The sequence below is a fragment of the Pleurodeles waltl genome, chromosome 6 (genome assembly GCF_031143425.1).
Source record: "Pleurodeles waltl isolate 20211129_DDA chromosome 6, aPleWal1.hap1.20221129, whole genome shotgun sequence".
NCBI lineage: Eukaryota > Metazoa > Chordata > Amphibia > Caudata > Salamandridae > Pleurodeles > Pleurodeles waltl.
This window is the reverse complement of record NC_090445.1, coordinates 1,048,564,789-1,048,583,103: the sequence shown is the minus strand read 5'-3', so window position 1 is coordinate 1,048,583,103 and position 18,315 is coordinate 1,048,564,789. Positions and strand designations below refer to the sequence as shown.

General features: G+C 46.1%; 1 protein-coding gene across 1 annotated transcript in view; it reads left to right on the top strand.

Moving 5' to 3' along the window:
• The window catches only part of NPHP4 (nephrocystin 4), a 952,546-nt gene that overhangs the window by 719,099 nt on the left and 215,132 nt on the right, over positions 1-18,315 (top strand). Inside the window, exon 20 of the mRNA XM_069239971.1 lies at positions 4,111-4,319. Within this exon, the coding sequence (XP_069096072.1) occupies positions 4,111-4,319 (209 nt within the window). The remainder of the gene's footprint in view (positions 1-4,110; positions 4,320-18,315) is intronic.

Here is an 18,315-nt window from a genome sequence, read left to right as displayed (position 1 = left end):
AAAGACGACTACTGCAACTCTGTAACGCTGATCCTGCCGCCTTCTCGACTGTTTTCCTGCTTGTGCATGCTGTGGGGGTAGTCTGCCTCCTCTCTGCACCAGAAGCTCCGAAGAAATCTCCCGTGGGTCGACGGAATCTTCCCCCTGCAACCGCAGGCACCAAAAAGCTGCATCTCCGGTCCCTTGGGTCTCCTCTCAGCACGACGAGCGAGGTCCCTCGAATCCAGCGACACCGTCCAAGTGACTCCCACAGTCCAGTGACTTTTCAGCCCAAGTTTGGTGGAGGTAAGTCTTTGCCTCACCTCGCTGGGCTGCATTGCTGGGAACCGCGACTTTGCAAGCTTCTCCGGCCCCTGTGCACTTCCGGCGGAAATCCTGTGTGCACAGCCAAGCCTGGGTCCACGGCACTCTAACCTGCATTGCACGACTTTCTAAGTTGGTCTCCGGCGACGTGGGACTCCTTTGTGCAACTTCGGCGAGCACCGTTTCACGCATCCTCGTAGTGCCTGTTTCTGGCACTTCTCCGGGTGCTACCTGCTTCAGTGAGGGCTCTTTGTCTTGCTCGACGTCCCCTCTCTCTGCAGGTCCAATTTGCGACCTCCTGGTCCCTCCTGGGCCCCAGCAGCGTCCAAAAACGCCAAACGCCCGATTTGCGTGTAGCAAGGCTTGTTGGCGTCCATCCGGCGGGAAAACACTTCTGCACGACTCTCCAAGGCGTGGGGGATCCATCCTCCAAAGGGGAAGTCTCTAGCCCTTGTCGTTCCTGCAGTATTCACAGTTCTTCAGCCTAGTAAGAGCTTCTTTGCACCAACCGCTGGCATTTCTTGGGCATCTGCCCATCTCCGAGCTGCTTGTGACTTTTGGACTTGGTCCCCTTGTTCCACAGGTACCTTCAGACAGGAATCCATCGTTGTTGCATTGCTGATTTGTGTTTTCCTTGCATTCTCCCTCTAACACGACTATTTTGTCCTTAGGGGAACTTTGGTGCACTTTGCACTCACTTTTCAGGGTCTTGGGGGGGGTTATTTTGCTAACTCTCACTATTTTCTAATAGTCCCAGCGACCCTCTACAAGGTCACATAGGTTTGGGGTCCATTCGTGGTTCGCATTCCACTTCTGGAGTATATGGTTTGTGTTGCCCCTATCCCTATGTTTCCCCATTGCATCCTATTGTAACTATACATTGTTTGCACTGTTTTCTAAGACTATACTGCATATTTTTGCTATTGTGTATATATATCTTGTGTATATTTCCTATCCTCTCACTGAGGGTACACTCTAAGATACTTTGGCATATTGTCATAAAAATAAAGTACCTTTATTTTTAGTATAACTGTGTATTGTGTTTTCTTATGATATTGTGCATATGACACTAAGTGGTACTGTAGTAGCTTCACACGTCTCCTAGTTCAGCCTGAGCTGCTTTGCTAAGCTACCATTATCTATCAGCCTAAGCTGCTAGACACCCTATACACTAATAAGGGATAACTGGGCCTGGTGCAAGGTGCAAGTACCCCTTGGTACTCACTACAAGCCAGTCCAGCCTCCTACAATAGCACAGGGATCAAACATTTTAAAGTTACTTCATGTCTATTATAGTCACAAGTAGGTAACTCTAGAACAACATAGAGATATGTTCAACCTTAAAAAATATTTAACATGTTTCAGCCTATTCCTTGGGTGTATAAAATCTGTAAGTCTTTCGTCAAGACCTAACCCCTAAAAGACACTGGCCTCTCTGGACTGGCCAACTTGATAGAGTGTCTGAAGATCAGTGTAATTTAAGGAGATGCTTGACATAAACAAAACACAGAAAAATATGGACAAGTCTGGATTGCCTGCTTCTAGTACACACTGAAGGCACTATTTTCCCCTTTCAGTGAAGAAGCCAACAAGTTGTTGTTTTTTTCTGCCAGGGGTTAGGGGGCTGAAAAGCCCCGGACTTCACTAAATTCTTTTGAGAGCTTACTTGCTTAGAACCTTTATTGGTTAACCCATTTAGCTAAAGTATCTTTCCCCCTATGATTTGATTGCAGAGTAAAACAAGATTAGAGTCTTAGGATGAGAGGTAGTTAACACTTGCTGCCAGAGAGCCAGCAATACTGTGAAGTTTAAAATCAAGAGCAAAATGCTGGCATAGATTACGGGGTTGCCTCCATAAAAGTTTTAGGAACCCCAAAAGAGTAAATGGTAGAAGTAAGAGGGTGGTGTTGATGGGAAAAGGAATAGCCTAAGGACAGGTTTGCAGAGGACGGAACACCAGAAAGGAAAATAATTTGAGGACTGACTAGTCCAGTATACAGAGTCCTTAGAAAAGGACATATAAAAATGCAATGACTATAGCCAGAGATTTCCAGAGAAGAGAACAGGGCAAAAGGTGGACTGATCAGCTGTTGCAAATGCTGCAGGAAATTCTAAAAAGGAGAAAAGTGAAGAGAGTATGGAGTGATTAATGGAAGTTACAGTTTTAGTAGAGAGACCGGACTGAAAGATGGGCAGGAGTGGAGAAAACTGAACGTTGCAGCCACGGTAAAATTGACCACTCGTTGGTACAGAGACGTAAGGCAGAAGAGCAATAAAGTGAAACTAAGGAGAAAAAAATTGAGCAGCGGTGGTTTCAGATTATGGAGAACAGTAGCAGGTCTAAAGGAGTTACTAACGAGTATAGATGGAAGTGGAGGGCTGAATGCAGAAACGTGGTGTAATGCAAATAAATTATAGATATGAGCGATGACTACATTAGATAGTGGCAGCAGTGCGGTTCCCCTTTTTCTTCTCACCTTATTACCCACTAGGAGTCAATCAACCTTCCTCTCGGATTGTTGCAAACATTTTAGCCTCTCATTAAAGAATTAAAGTAAGGTGAATTATGTGGCCCATTTTTAGTATGTGATCCTGAAGGATCCTTGATTGATAAAGGGAATAACGCCCACCCAGTTTATACAAGATTTAAAGAGAAAAATCAGGAATGTGGAGCTTGGTAAAGTGAGGAAGCTGGGATTAGAACCCAGGTCTCAGTTCAGTAGGCCAAAACAGTCAATGAATCACATACCTAATGTTGCCACCTCACCTCCTTCTTTCATTTGGCTTCGCCTTGGTTCAATATGAACCTTCTCTTATTTCTATGGTCTTTATTCCACATTGCCCCTGCTTTTTGTTACCCACCTTCTACTCATTCTCCAGCTCCTCTGTCCTTTCACCATCCTTTCCCTATACTCTTTCATTTCCTTCTCACTCTCTTTTTTCCAATCTTCTCTGCTTCCACATAATCTTTCGCCTTCTCCATTCCCACCCACTTACCAGCCACCCCTCTCCCAGCCATGTACTTCCTTTTATCCCCTCCATTTGCCTCTCATCCACTGTGAGGGCCAAATCTGACTCCTTGCCGGACCATTGGTTCTTGACTGTTGCATCTTTTTATTGTTTCTCAATGCTGCAGTCTCTTTGGGTTTTCAGGGATTTATTTGACTAGTGCTTTGCAAACTGAGTTGGCTGTAGGTCATTCCAATTGTCGGTAGACCCATAGTAATAGGATCACATAATTTGATTGAGTGTAGAAAGTTGAGACCAGGATCTGGATATTTTATATATTAAATTAACCTCCCTGTCTCACCCCCTCTTTGTCTTTTTCTATCTCATGCGCTTTCTCTGCATCTTCTTTCTTCTTTTGTTTTCTAGTTGCCTTCTTTCCCTGTGCCTCGGTCTGTCATATAATACTCTCTGTTGCTATATTCATCTTTCCATTTATCTTTCCCCTCTTTTCACTCCTTTTCTCATCTTTTTTGTGCATCTCCTCTTCTTTCACTTTTTTGTGAAATGCACAGTGGAGATAACGTCTTCAGTGGTACAAATTGACGGGATATATAAACACCACATACTTTTTGTGTTTTGCTTGCATTCTAAGATTGCCTAATAAGTGATATACATATCTACTTTTCGGGAAAGTGATCACTGGAAACATCACTTTACCACAGCTATCATAATTTATTACCGACTACCTTTGGGTAGAAATTAACCCAAATAAATTGAGCGAAGGAAATGAAGATAATCTTGATTAAATATTAATTAGTCCTCATACTCATTCGTGCCTTTTTTGTGATAATGTTTCAGGAAAGAGTTTTTCTCGAGCACAAAAGCTGGCAGATTTGGACAGTGAGCTGGGAGCAATGCTCTTCAGCAGAACAAAGGAGGTTAGTGCAGCTTTGCAGCTCTCAAACCGAGAAGCAGACACCGTACGCAGGCGTAAACTGGAGAGAATGATGTCTGTGCGACAGCAGGAGTCCCAAGAAAATGTGAACTTGAGAAAATCTCTCATTATGGTAAGCGTTCTTATGCCCAGACTTCAACACCTTTGCTACTAACAGTGAAAATGACTTCTCAAAATATTTTTAATAGTGGGTTGAACAATGATTTGTGGAGAAGTTGAAGAGGGCATTGTGTTTCCAGGTTTTGAGGTCTCTGGTAAACAGACCAATTATGCACAAGTTTAAATAAGCAGGGTACTCCTTACAATTACAAGGTGTGGCTCCGCGTACCATTGTCATGTAACATCACCGAAGATGGTTCATTGTGTTACCTAACAGGTGTGAAAGTGCATAACTGAAATTCAGAGTGATTGTGCACTTCTGCATCATGCTCATTTCAAGCTTACAGCTTAAAGCATTTGTAGTGAACAGATTCTGCTTCAGTGAAAAATATGTCATCCTTTTTAGAGCAAATGCAGAATAATTGCTTTAACCAAGTAGGATCACAGGAGCTCTTGAGCCAAAATGATAATAACAAATTATCATTGTCTGTACTGTACATCACAGCTAGTTATTTCTCTATAAAGACTAGGGGCAGAGAGCGTGTATAGGGCACTCAGTGTATACATTTAATGTTAGAGTTATTGACACATGTCTGTTGGTCCTTTCTGCTAATAATTTGGTTGAAAGCCACCTTCGTAAATTGTCCTACTAGAAATCTCTTGAATGCCATTCATAGTGTTGTTAAATATTATGTGTGCAGAGTTGTACAGCAAATATCCGATTTCATATGTGTGATAGACATCCATAGTTGATACTGAAAATATATTATTATATGATGTAATATTGGCTCATATTCTCAGATCGCTTGGAATTGATTCACTGGTTGGATCTACTTGCAGGAAATTAGTGTGATTCCTTCTGAAGTAGTTGCATTATTATTGTCCATAAAATATGTATCAGGCTTGTTCAGAACTCAAGAGACAGTACTACAGCAATGTCATTACCATATTAAGCCAAATAGACTAGTCGGAAAGATGTACAGAGCTGATAGACATGAAGGCAGTGAAATAACATAATGTAAAGAGGCAAAATAAAGGCACTCGTCATTCAACAGACGACAAAAAGGCCAATAAAATATCCTAAGCAATGTTACAAGAAAATGGGTAGATAATGAAAGAAAAAAACAGATATGGGATTTGGGCAAGTGTGTTAGATTTCTTCGGTAGTATACCTTGCAAAATCAGATAGGGAATGTATTCTGATTTTAGATGGCGGACCTAAAAACACAGTACTTTTGGCATTACAGAAAAACTTTAAGGACAAACAATTTGGTTTAGTGATGATCACCTTGAGGTTTATTTATTTAGTTTTGAAAATCTGAAAGGTGTCACCCACCTCAGTGGTGGGTGTTGTATATATTTATACGGAAATTGTTGTAATGCCTTATTTGAGATGAAATAACATGACCAGATTAAACGTAAATAAAAATATAAAAAATAATGTTACTGTGAGTAAACATTTATCATAACGGAACAAGCCATAGGAAACAATTCATTAGGTTTCATGGAGAACCAACAATAGAGGAAGGCCCAACTACGTATCTGGGGTTTCAGTGTTGTGAGGTCTTTAGTTCAGGTCCTTCAGCAGCCAGTTGTTAGCAGCCTACTCACATTCACTGCTTGATTTTCAGAGTCAATGGTTTATTTGCAATTCTAATTGGATAACAGATTACCTCTTTGTACACTTACCTCACCAGGGAGAGAGAGCGTGGGCTAGAAGTCAAGGCTTGTTGCAGGAAATAATAGTAGAATTGAAACTCAGGCAAAGTAAGACACAGTAATAGCACTTGAATAAATGACCAGTAAGAACTGTGGACCAGATGTACGAAGCTTAGTGTTTGCGATTACCAAATTGCAAATGTTTGCAATTCGCTCTTTGGTAATTGCAAACACGAATATACAAAAGTGTTTTAGACTTTCGGAGATTCCCAGTGGGTCGCAAATAAACCTACCGCATGAATGCTAATGAGGTAGGTCAAATTTTGCGACCCATTGAGAATCACAAATATCACAGGGATGATGGCCTGCTCTGGTAGCAGACCACCATGTGTCTGATTGTTTTTAAAAAGCAATCTTTTTTTTAACGCAGCCTGTTGTCCTCAAAGAAAAACAGGAAGTGTTTAAATATAAAAAAAAAATACGAAGTCTTCCGTTTCATTTTTAAGAGTAGGCAGTGGTCCGTGGGACCACTGTCAGTTCTTAAATTTTTTTTTTTTCCATTTTCAAACGAACGGGAAGAGGTCCCACGGGAAACCTTCCCTTTTGCGAATGGCTTACTACCTACAACGAGTTGGTGGTAAAATGGGAATGTTTTGCAACCGCATTTCGGTTGTAAAACCTTTTTATATACCAATACAAATCGGTATTAGGAAAGGAAGCCCTAAACATGCCCCCTCCAAATACCAGTTCGCAATCCCGAATTGCGATTCAGTAACAGGTTAGCGAATTGCAGTTTAGGCTTTGTACATTTGAAAAGGCTGCGTTTGCAAGCAGCCCGATTCTGTAATCGGGCCATTTGCAAACGCAAAAAAGCATCACACATCTGCATTCAATAGGGTCCTCCTTGCCAGGCCCTACGGTGCTCATGCATCAAGGCCCCACAGGCCAGCAAGCAGGCAAGTACTTCTCCTCAAATGTGTCAGGTCCTCCAGCTGTGGCCCCCTGAAAGAAGCCCCGGGCCGACTCCCGTTTACACTCAATGAAGTGGGACCTTCTCCATGTCCCAGGCCTCGTTTACGCCCTCTGAGTCCCAGTGCAGCGTGTCCCTACATATGGGTCTACTGCCTTCTCCTCTGCCGCGCTCCCACCAGGTGCAAAGCGCCAGCAGGAATCAGTGGCAAGGGAGATGCTGCAGCTCCTGGTCCACAGCTGTCCGCTCCTGGAAAGCTGCATGGCATCTGTAACCTTCCCCTATCCCGTTGCAGCGATCAATGCATGCTCGGCAACCCCCTCCTCCAGCACTGGGCATCATAATCATCCCAGTCCGTCTGGTGCTGCAGGAGGAACAGATAGTCACAGATTGCATTGGAGAATGCTGATATATATTTGCTTAACTCCAGTGCTATGTTCCATAGAAGTCAGAACAAAATGGGCAAACACTTAGCTAATTACCTTAAAATTAAAAAAGATAATTTTAAGGTTAAATCTTCTCAAAGACATTAATATACCCATCTTAGGTTTTGGGTTTCTGGTTGGCAGAGGTAGCACCCTGTCCAAGCAGGAACCACAATCCTAGTCAGAGTAAGTCAGATTTGCACTAAAGGTTAACCTGTGCTCACCCTTTGGTAGCTTGGCACAGAGAAGTCAGGCTTAACGTAAGAGGCAATATGTAAAGAATTTGTGCAGAACTTCAAACAGTAAAACAGTGGAAACACCACACAAAAAGACAGCACACCTGGTTAGAACAATAGAACTTGATTTTATGAATAAAGCAAGACCAAAATGACAAACATGCAATAAGTAGAAGTCGAGATATGAATTTTTACACACTAAAATTCAATATAGTGCTTAAAAGCATAAAACACCAACCGTGAATATCTGGCGGGGTGAATCCAAAAGTTCAGGCTGACCGCGAGTTGGATACAATTTGCCGGGAGAAAGAACAGTGTAGCTGGTGGTGGCTCGCTGGCGCATCCCATAGGCTGGGCATTGCGAACAAGCACACTGGAGCATTGCAGTCATGAACGGCGATGCTTACTGTGCGAAGAATCGAACTTGTGGTGGCTTGCTCTGATTCTTTGTGTAGGCGGCGCGGTTCAGGGGTAAGCAGTCCCATTCGGGGCCACGAAGAGCCCAAATCCGGATTCCAGGAGCCACAAAACCATTTTGAAGGGCCCGGGACTGGAGGGGCACCTCTTGGAGGTCAGGAGCTGGTTGAAGAAGGGCCCAGGAGCTGTAGCAATAGTGTTGGAAGTCTTTTGTCTCCCTGAGACTTAAGAACACAGGAGGCAAGCCAGAAAGCCCTTGGAGTCACTTTGGTTCAAGGATGGAGAGATGCAGGTCCAGCCCTTCTCACTGCCAGGCAGATCAGCAGGTCAGCTCAGCAAAGCAGGAGTCCAGCAGAGTAGCAGCTCAGCAGAGTATCAGTTCTTGTAGCACCACAGCAGCCCTTCTTGGCAGAGTATCCACAGGTCCAGGTGTGTACTGAGACGGTGGTGTCAGAGGTCCAGTACCTACCCAGTTGGGCCTTTGAAGTGGGGGGGACTTCAGAGAGGAGTCTTGGAAGTGCGCAGAGGCCCTCCCTTCCTTTCCTGGCTCCAGACTCAGTGCAGGGGGGGTATGCAGCTCTATGAGTGTGACCAGACACTGCCCTTTCTGATCTACGTGTCAGCCCCTTCTACCTATACTGCCCAGGATGGCCCATCATGATGTTGATGTCTTATCAGTCACACCTAAGCTCCCTTTGTGAGTGGCTGTCTAGAGTGAATGCACAAGCCCAACTGTCACCCCACCCCAGGCGTGTATTGGAGACCCAGTTGGGCCTTTGAAATGGGGGGACTTGTAGGAAAGTACCATCTTGCCTGGCATGTTACCCCCATATTTCACTGTATATATGTTGTTTTAGTTGTATGTGTCACTGGGACCCTGCCAGCCAGGGCCCCAGTGCTCATAAGTGTGCCCTGTATGTGTTACCTGTGTTATGACTAACTGTCTCACTGAGGCTCTGCTAATCAGAACCTCAGTGGTTATGCTCTCTCACTTCTTTCCAAATTGTCACTAACAGGCTAGTGACCAATTTTACCAATTTACATTGGCATACTGGAACACCCTTATAATTCCCTAGTATATGGTACTGAGGTACCCAGGGTATTGGGGTTCCAGGAGATCCCTATGGGCTGCAGCATTTCTTTTGCCACCCATAGGGAGCTCTGACAATTCTTACACTGGCCTGCCACTGCAGCCTGAGTGAAATAACGTCCACGTTATTTCACAGCCATTTTACACTGCACTTAAGTAACTTATAAGTCACCTATACGTCAAAACTTTACCTGGTAAAGGTTGGGTGCTAAATTACTTAGTGTGTGGGCACCCTGGCACTAGCCAAGGTGCCCCCACATTGTTCAGGGCCGATTCCCCAGACTTTGTGAGTGCGGGGACACCATTACACGCATGCACTATACATAGGTCACTACCTATGTATAGCTTCACAATGGTAACTCCGAATATGGTCATGTAACATGTCTAAGATCATGGAACTGCCCCACCAATGCCATCCTGGTATTGGGGAGACAATCCCATGATTCCCCGGGTCTCTAGCACAGACCCGGGTACTGCCAAACTGCCTTTCCCAGGGTTTCACTGCAGCTGCTGCTGCTGCCAACCCCTCAGACAGGTTTCTGCCCTCCTGGGGTCCAGCCAGGCTTGGCCCAGGAAGGCAGAACAAAGGACTTCCTCAGAAAGAGGGTGTTACACCCTCTCCCTTTGGAATAAGGTGTCAGGGCTGGGGAGGAGTAGCCTCCCCCAGCCTCTGGAAATGCTTTGATGGGCACAGATGGTGCCCATCTCTGCATAAGCCAGTCTACACCGGTTCAGGGATCCCTCAGCCCTGCTCTGGCATGAAACTCGACAAAGGAAAGGGGAGTGACCACTCCCCTGACCTGCACCTCCCCTGGGAGGTTCCCAGAGCTCCTCCAGTGTGCTCCAGACCTCTGCCATCTTGGAAACAGAGGTGCTGCTGGCACACTGGACTGCTCTGAGTGGCCAGGGCCAGCAGGTGACGTCAGAGACTCCTTCTGATAGGCTCCTTCAGGTGTTGCTAGCCTATCCTCTCTCCTAGGTAGCCAAACCTCCTTTTCTGGCTATTTAGGGTCTCTGCTTTGGGGAATTCCTTAGATAACGAATGCAAGAGCTCATCAGAGTTCCTCTGCATCTCTCTCTTCACCTTCTGCCAAGGAATCGACTGCTGACCGCGCTGGAAGCCTGCAAAACTGCAACAAAGTAGCAAAGACGACTACTGCGACCTTGTAACGCTGATCCTGCCGCCTTCTCGACTGTTTTCCTGGTGGTGCATGCTGTGGGGGTAGTCTGCCTCCTCTCTGCACTAGAAGCTCCGAAGAAATCTCCCATGGGTCGACGGAATCTTCCCCCTGCAACCGCAGGCACCAAAGAACTGCATCACCGGTCCTCTGGCTCTCCTCTCAGCACGACGAGCGAGGTCCCTTGAACTCAGCAACTCTGTCCAAGTGACTCCCACAGTCCAGTGACTCTTCCGTCCAAGTTTGGTGGAGGTAAGTCCTTGCCTCCCCACGCCAGACTGCATTGCTGGGAACCGCGTGTTTTGCAGCTACTCCGGCTCCTGTGCACTCACCGAGGATTTCCTTCGTGCACAGCCAAGCCTGGATCCCGGGCACTCTAACCTGCATTGCACGACCTCCTGAGTTGTCCTCCGGCGGCGTGGGACTCTCTTGTGCAACTTCGGGTGAGCACCGATTCACTCCACTTCGTAGTGCCTGTTCTGGCACTTCTGCGGGTGCTGCTTGCTTCTGAGTGGGCTCCTTCTCTTGCTGGACGCCCCCTCTGTCCCCTCACGCAATTGGTGACATCCTGGTCCCTCCTGGGCCACAGCAGCATCCAAAAACCCTAACCGCGACCCTTGCAGCTAGCAAGGCTTGTTTGCGGTCTTTCCGCAGGAAAACACTTCTGCACGACTCTTCACGACGTGGGACATCCATCCTCCAAAGGGGAAGTTTCTAGCCCTTGTCGTTCGTGCAGAATCCTCAGCTTCTACCATCCGGTGGCAGCTTCTTTGCATCCACAGCTGGCATTTCCTGGGCATCTGCCCACTCCCGACTTGATCGTGACTTTTGGACTTGGTCCCCTTGTTCCACAGGTACCCCCGTCTGGAAATCCATCGTTGTTGCATTGCTGGTGTTGGTCTTTCCTGCAGAATTCCCCTATCACGACTCCTGTGCTCTTTGGGGAAATTAGGTGCACTTTGCACCCACTTTTCAGGGTCTTGGGGTGGGCTATTTTTCTAACCCTCACTGTTTTCTTACAGTCCCAGCGACCCTCTACAAGGTCACATAGGTTTGGGGTCCATTCGTGGTTCGCATTCCACTTCTAGAGTATATGGTTTGTGTTGCCCCTATCCCTATGTGCCCCCATTGCATTCTATTGTGACTATACATTGTTTGCACTGTTTTCTATTGCTATTACTGCATATTTTGGTATTGTGTACATATATCTTGTGTATATTTGCTATCCTCATACTGAGATACTTTTGGCATATTGTCATAAAAATAAAGTACCTTTATTTTTAGTATATCTGTGTATTGTGTTTTCTTATGATATTGTGCATATGACACTAGTGGTACTGTAGGAGCTTCACTCGTCTCCTAGTTCAGCCTAAGCTGCTCTGCTAAGCTACCTTTTCTATCAGCCTAAGCTGCTAGACACCCCTCTACACTAATAAGGGATACCTGGGCCTGGTGCAAGGTGTAAGTACCCCTTGGTACTCACTACAAGCCAGTCCAGCCTCCTACATTGGTTGTGCAGCGGTGGGATAAGTACTTTGCAACTACTTACCGCTTTTGTCATTGTACTTTTCATAAGAGAAAAATATACAAAACAAGTTCAGTGTATGTACACCTAACCAAAAAGTTTTGCTTTTTCTTCTCTCACTTCTTTACTAAGTGCTGAAAAGTACCTCTAAACTTTCAAAAAGTTCTTTAAAAGTTTTTTCTGTCTTTTAAAAAGTTCTGAAAACTTTTTCTTTCTTTTTCTGTCCCTTAAACACTTCCTCAAATGTCTGGCACAGGCCAAACTGTTGATCTGTCCAAGACTGCTTATGACCACCTTAGCTGGAAGGCAGCAAGGAGTCTCTGTGTAGAAAGAGGTTTAGGGGTAGGAAAGAACCCCTCTAGAGAACTATTAGTTAACAGGCTAGTTGAACAAGACAAGACTTTTGTTGGCACTTCTGGTGAGAAATTAGCTGATGGTTCCCACTCTGATTCTGGGGCACCCCTAGCAAAAGATTTGGGAGGGAATCTTTCCAACCTGCCCCTTAGCAGGTCACCTAGCATAGCTGGTACTGATGTGAATTCACATCACAGTAAGAGTGTTGCTTCACATCACAGTAATAGTGTTGTTTCTCATCACAGTAGAAGTGTCACTTCTGTAGGCCAGAATGTTAGTGTGACATCTGTTAGGGCCAGGTCTCCTTCTGTTCATTCTCACCATTCTTCTGTTTCAAGACATGCCCTACCCACCCACCCTGATGACAGAGTGTTAGAAAGGGAGCTCAATAGATTGAGAGTGGAACAATCCAGGCTGAAGCTCAAGAAGCAACAGCTGGATTTAGATTGGCAGTCCTTAGAAATGGAAAGAGAAAGACAGAAATTGGGTTTAGAAACCCATGGTGGCAGCAGTAGTATTCCAAATAGTCATCCTGCAAAAGAGCATGATTCTAGGAATCTGCACAAGATAGTTCCCCCTTACAAGGAGGGGGATGACATTAACAAGTGGTTTGCTGCTCTTGAGAGGGCCTGTGTTGTACAGGAGGTCCCTCAAAGGCAGTGGGCTGCTATCCTATGGCTATCTTTCAGTGGAAAGGGTAGGGATAGGCTCCTTACTGTTAAAGAAAGTGATGCCAATAATTTTAAAGTTCTTAAGAATGCACTCCTAGATGGTTATGGCTTAACCACTGAACAGTACAGGATGAAATTCAGAGAAACCAAAAAGGAGTCTTCACAAGACTGGGTAGACTTTGTTGATCATTCAGTGAAGGCCTTGGAGGGGTGGTTACATGGCAGTAAAGTTGCTGACTATGAAAGCCTGTATAACTTAATCCTGAGAGAGCATATTCTTAATAATTGTGTGTCTGATTTGTTACACCAGTACCTGGTAGACTCTGATCTGACCTCTCCCCAAGAATTGGGAAAGAAGGCAGACAAATGGGTCAGAACAAGGGTGAACAGAAAAGTTCATACAGGGGGTGACAAAGATGACAAGAAGAAGGATGGTAAGTCTTCTGACAAGGGTGGGGACAAATCTAAAAATGAGTCTTCATCAGGCCCACAAAAACACTCTGGTGGGGGTGGTGGGCCCAAATCCTCTTCAAATCAAAACAAAGAAAATAAACCATGGTGCTATTTATGTAAAATAAAAGGCCTTTGGACAACAGATCCCAGTTGTCCAAAGAAAAGCACCAAGCCTCCTACCACTACAACCCCTGCTGCTACACCTAGTGCCCCTAGTAATAGCAGTGGTGGTGGGAGCAAACCTACTAATAGCCAATCCAAGGGAGTAGCTGGGCTCACTTTTGGTAATTTAGTTGGGGTTGGTCTTGTTAGGGAGACCACAGAGGCTGTGTTAGTCTCTGAGGGGGCTATTGATTTAGCCACCTTGGTTGCTTGTCCCCTTAACATGGATAAGTACAAGCAACTACCCCTAATAAATGGTGTTGAGGTTCAGGCCTACAGGGACACAGGTGCCAGTGTTACCATGGTAATAGAGAAACTGGTCCACCCTGAAAAACACCTACTTGGTCACCAGTACCAAGTAACCGATGCTCATAACAACACACTTAGCCACCCCATGGCTGTTGTAAATCTCAACTGGGGGTGGGGGGTTACTGGTCCAAAGAAAGTTGTGGTTGCCTCAGATTGACCTGTAGACTGTCTACTAGGAAATGATTTAGAGACATCAGCTTGGTCAGATGTGGACTTGGAGCCTCATGCAGCAATGCTGGGCATTCCAGGGCATATTTTTGCTTTAACCAGGGCTCAGGCCAAAAAGCAAAAAGGACAGGGTCACTTGGATCCTGGAAGAATGGACCAAGTGCTCCCTAAAGCTAGGGTTAGTAAAGGTAAATCACTACCTACTATCCCTACCTCTACAGTGGATTCAACTTCTGAGGAAGAAGAATTTCCACCCTGTGCAGATCCTACACCAGAGGAGCTGGAAGCAGACACTGCTGAGCTTTTGGGTGAAGGGGGGCCTGCCAGGGAGGAGCTGAGTGTGGCACAGCATACCTGTCCCACACTAGAGGGTCTAAGGCAGCAAGCTGTCAAACAAGCAAATGGGGATGTCAGTGACTCTCACAGAGTTTACTGGGAGGACAACCTCTTGTACACTGAAGCAAGGGATCCAAAACCTGGAGCTGCCAGGAGATTGGTGATTCCTCAGGAGTACAGAAAGTTCCTCCTAACTCTAGCCCACGACATTCCCTTAGTTGGACATTTGGGGCAAATGAAAACTTGGGACAGGCTTGTCCCCTTGTTTCATTGGCCTAGAATGTCAGAGGACACAAAGGAATTTTGTAAGTCCTGTGAAACCTGTCAAGCCAGTGGCAAGACAGGTGGCACTCCAAAGGCACCCCTTATCCCACTGCCTGTGGTTGGGGTTCCCTTTGAAAGGGTAGGGGTTGACATAGTTGGCCCCCTTGACCCTCCAACTGTTTCAGGCAATAGGTTTATCTTGGTGGTAGTGGACCATGCCACCAGATATCCTGAAGCAATTCCTCTAAGGACCACTACAGCTCCTGCAGTGGCAAAGGCCCTCCTGGGAATCTTTTCCAGGGTGGGCTTCCCAAAAGAGGTGGTATCAGACAGGAGAAGCAATTTCATGTCTGCTTACTTAAAGGCCATGTGGAAGGAATGTGGTGTGACATACAAGTTCACCACACCCTATCATCCACAAACAAATGGACGGGTGGAGGGATTTAACAAAACTCTCAAAGGCATGATTATGGGACTCCCTGAAAAACTCCGCAGGAGATGGGATATCCTGTTACCTTGCCTCCTTTTTGCTTACAGAGAGGTACCCCAAAAAGGAGTGGGCTTCAGCCCCTTTGAACTCCTATTTGGACACCCTGTGAGAGGTCCTCTAACACTTGTTAAGGAGGGTTGGGAACAACCTTTAAAAGCTCCAAAGCAAGACATAGTGGACTATGTACTTGGCCTCAGATCTAGGATGGCTGAGTACATGAAAAAGGCCAGTAAAAACCTTCAGGCCAGCCAAGAGCTCCAAAAGCAATGGCATGACCAGAAGGCTGTTTTGGTTCAGTACCAACCAGGGCAGAAAGTGTGGGTCTTGGAGCCTGTGGCACCAAGAGCACTCCAAGACAAATGGAGTGGACCCCACATAATTGTTGAAAAGAAGGGTGAAGTCACCTACTTAGTTGACTTAGGCACTGCCAGGAGTCCCCTTAGGGTGCTCGATGTCAATCGCCTGAAACCCTACTATGACAGGGCTGATCTCACCCTGCTCATGGCAACAGATGAGGGACAGGAAGAAGAGAGTGACCCTCTCCCTGATCTCTTCTCTTCCACAGAACAAGATGCTCTAGTGGAAGGTGTAGTTCTGGCAGATTGTCTTACTGCTGAGCAGAAAGACCACTGCATAAATCTCCTGGGTCAGTTTTCTGAACTCTTCTCTACTGTGCCAGGCACCACTTCTTGGTATGAGCACACTATAGATACTGGAGACAGCTTGCCTGTCAAAAGTAAGATCTATAGGCAGCCTGACCATGTCAGAGACTGCATAAAGCAAGAAGTGCAGAAAATGCTTGAACTGGGAGTGGTTGAACACTCTGAAAGTCCATGGGCCTCTCCTGTGGTACTTGTACCAAAACCTCATTCCAAGGATGGAAAGAAGGAAATGTGGTTTTGTGTAGACTATAGAGGTCTCAACCAGGTAACCAAAACTGATGCTCACCCTATACCCAGGGCAGATGAGCTAATGGATACACTGGCATCTGCCAAGTATCTAAGCACTTTTGATTTGACTGCAGGCTATTGGCAGATCAAGTTATCAGAAGATGCAAAAACAAAAACTGCATTTTCAAACATTGGAGGCCATTACCAATTCACAGTAATGCCTTTTGGATTTAAAAATGCACCTGCCACTTTTCAAAGGTTGGTGAATACAGTCCTGCAAGGGCTGGAAGCTTTTAGTGCAGCATATCTAGACGATATAGCTGTCTTTAGCTCCAGCTGGGATGATCACCTGGTCCACCTATGGATAGTTTTGGAAGCCCTGCAGAAAGCAGGCCTCACTATCAAGGCTTCAAAGTGCCAGATAGGGCAGGGGAAAGTGGTTTATCTGGGACACCTGGTAGGTGGAGAACAGATTGCACCACTTCAGGGGAAAATCCAAACTATTATAGATTGGGTTCCCCCTACAACTCAGACCCAGGTGAGAGCCTTCTTAGGCCTCACTGGGTATTACAGGAGGTTCATAAAGAACTATGGCTCCATTGCAGCCCCTCTTAATGACCTCACATCTAAGAAAATGTCTAAAAAGGTATTATTGACAGCTAGCTGTCAGAAAGCTTTTGAGGAGCTGAAGCAGGCCATGTGCTCTGCACCTGTCCTGAAAAGCCCCTGTTACTCCAAAAAAATCATTGTCCAAACTGATGCATCTGAATTAGGGATAGGGGCAGTCTTATCACTACTTAATTCTGAGGGCCAGGATCAACCTGTTGCTTTTATCAGCAGGAGGTTGACCCCTAGAGAAATGTGTTGGTCTGCCATAGAGAGGGAGGCCTTTGCTGTGGTCTGGGCACTGAAGAAGTTGAGGCCATACCTGTTTGGCACTCACTTCATTGTTCAGACAGACCACAAACCTCTACTTTGGCTAAAACAAATGAAAGGTGAAAACCCTAAATTATTGAGGTGGTCCATATCCCTACAGGGAATGGATTATACAGTGGAACATAGACCTGGGAGTACCCACTCCAATGCAGATGGACTCTCCAGATATTTCCACTTAGACAATGAAGACTCATCAGGTCATGGCTAGTCTTATTGTCCTTCATTTGGGGGGGGGGGGGTTGTGTAGGAAAGTACCATCTTGCCTGGCATGTTACCCCCATATTTCACTGTATATATGTTGTTTTAGTTGTATGTGTCACTGGGACCCTGCCAGCCAGGGCCCCAGTGCTCATAAGTGTGCCCTGTATGTGTTACCTGTGTTATGACTAACTGTCTCACTGAGGCTCTGCTAATCAGAACCTCAGTGGTTATGCTCTCTCACTTCTTTCCAAATTGTCACTAACAGGCTAGTGACCAATTTTACCAATTTACATTGGCATACTGGAACACCCTTATAATTCCCTAGTATATAGTACTGAGGTACCCAGGGTATTGGGGTTCCAGGAGATCCCTATGGGCTGCAGCATTTCTTTTGCCACCCATAGGGAGCTCTGACAATTCTTACACAGGCCTGCCACTGCAGACTGAGTGAAATAACGTCCACGTTATTTCACAGCCATTTTACACTACACTTAAGTAACTTATAAGACACCTATATGTCTAACCTTTACCTGGTAAAGGTTGGGTGCGAAGTTACTTAGTGTGTGGGCACCCTGGCACTAGCCAAGGTGCCCCCACATTGTTCAGGGCCAATTCCCCGGACTTTGTGTGTGCTGGGACACCATTACATGCGTGCACTATACATAGGTCACTACCTATGTATAGCTTCACAATGGTAACTCTGAATATGGCCATGTAACATGTCTAAGATCATGGAATTGACCCACCAATGCCATCCTGGTATTGGGGAGACAATCCCATGATTCCCCGGGACTCTAGCACAGACCCGGGTACTGCCAAACTGCCTTTCCCGGGGTTTCACTGCAGCTGCTGCTGCTGCCAACCCCTCAGACAGGTTTCTGCCCTCCTGGGGTCCAGCCAGGCTTGGCCCAGGAAGGCAGAACAAAGGACTTCCTCAGAGAGAGGGTGTTACACCCTCTCCCTTTGGAATAAGGTGTCAGGGCTGGGGAGGAGTAGCCTCCCCCAACCTCTGGAAATGCTTTGATGGGCACAGATGGTGCCCATCTCTGCATAAGCCAGTCTACACCGGTTCAGGGATCCCTCAGCCCTGCTCTGGCACGAAACTGGACAAAGGAAAGGGGAGTGACCACTCCCCTGACCTGCACCTCCCCTGGGAGGTGCCCAGAGCTCCTCCAGTGTGCTCCAGACCTCTGCCATCTTGGAAACAGAGGTGCTGCTGGCACACTGGACTGCTCTGAGTTGCCAGGGCCAGCAGGTGACGTCAGAGACTCCTTC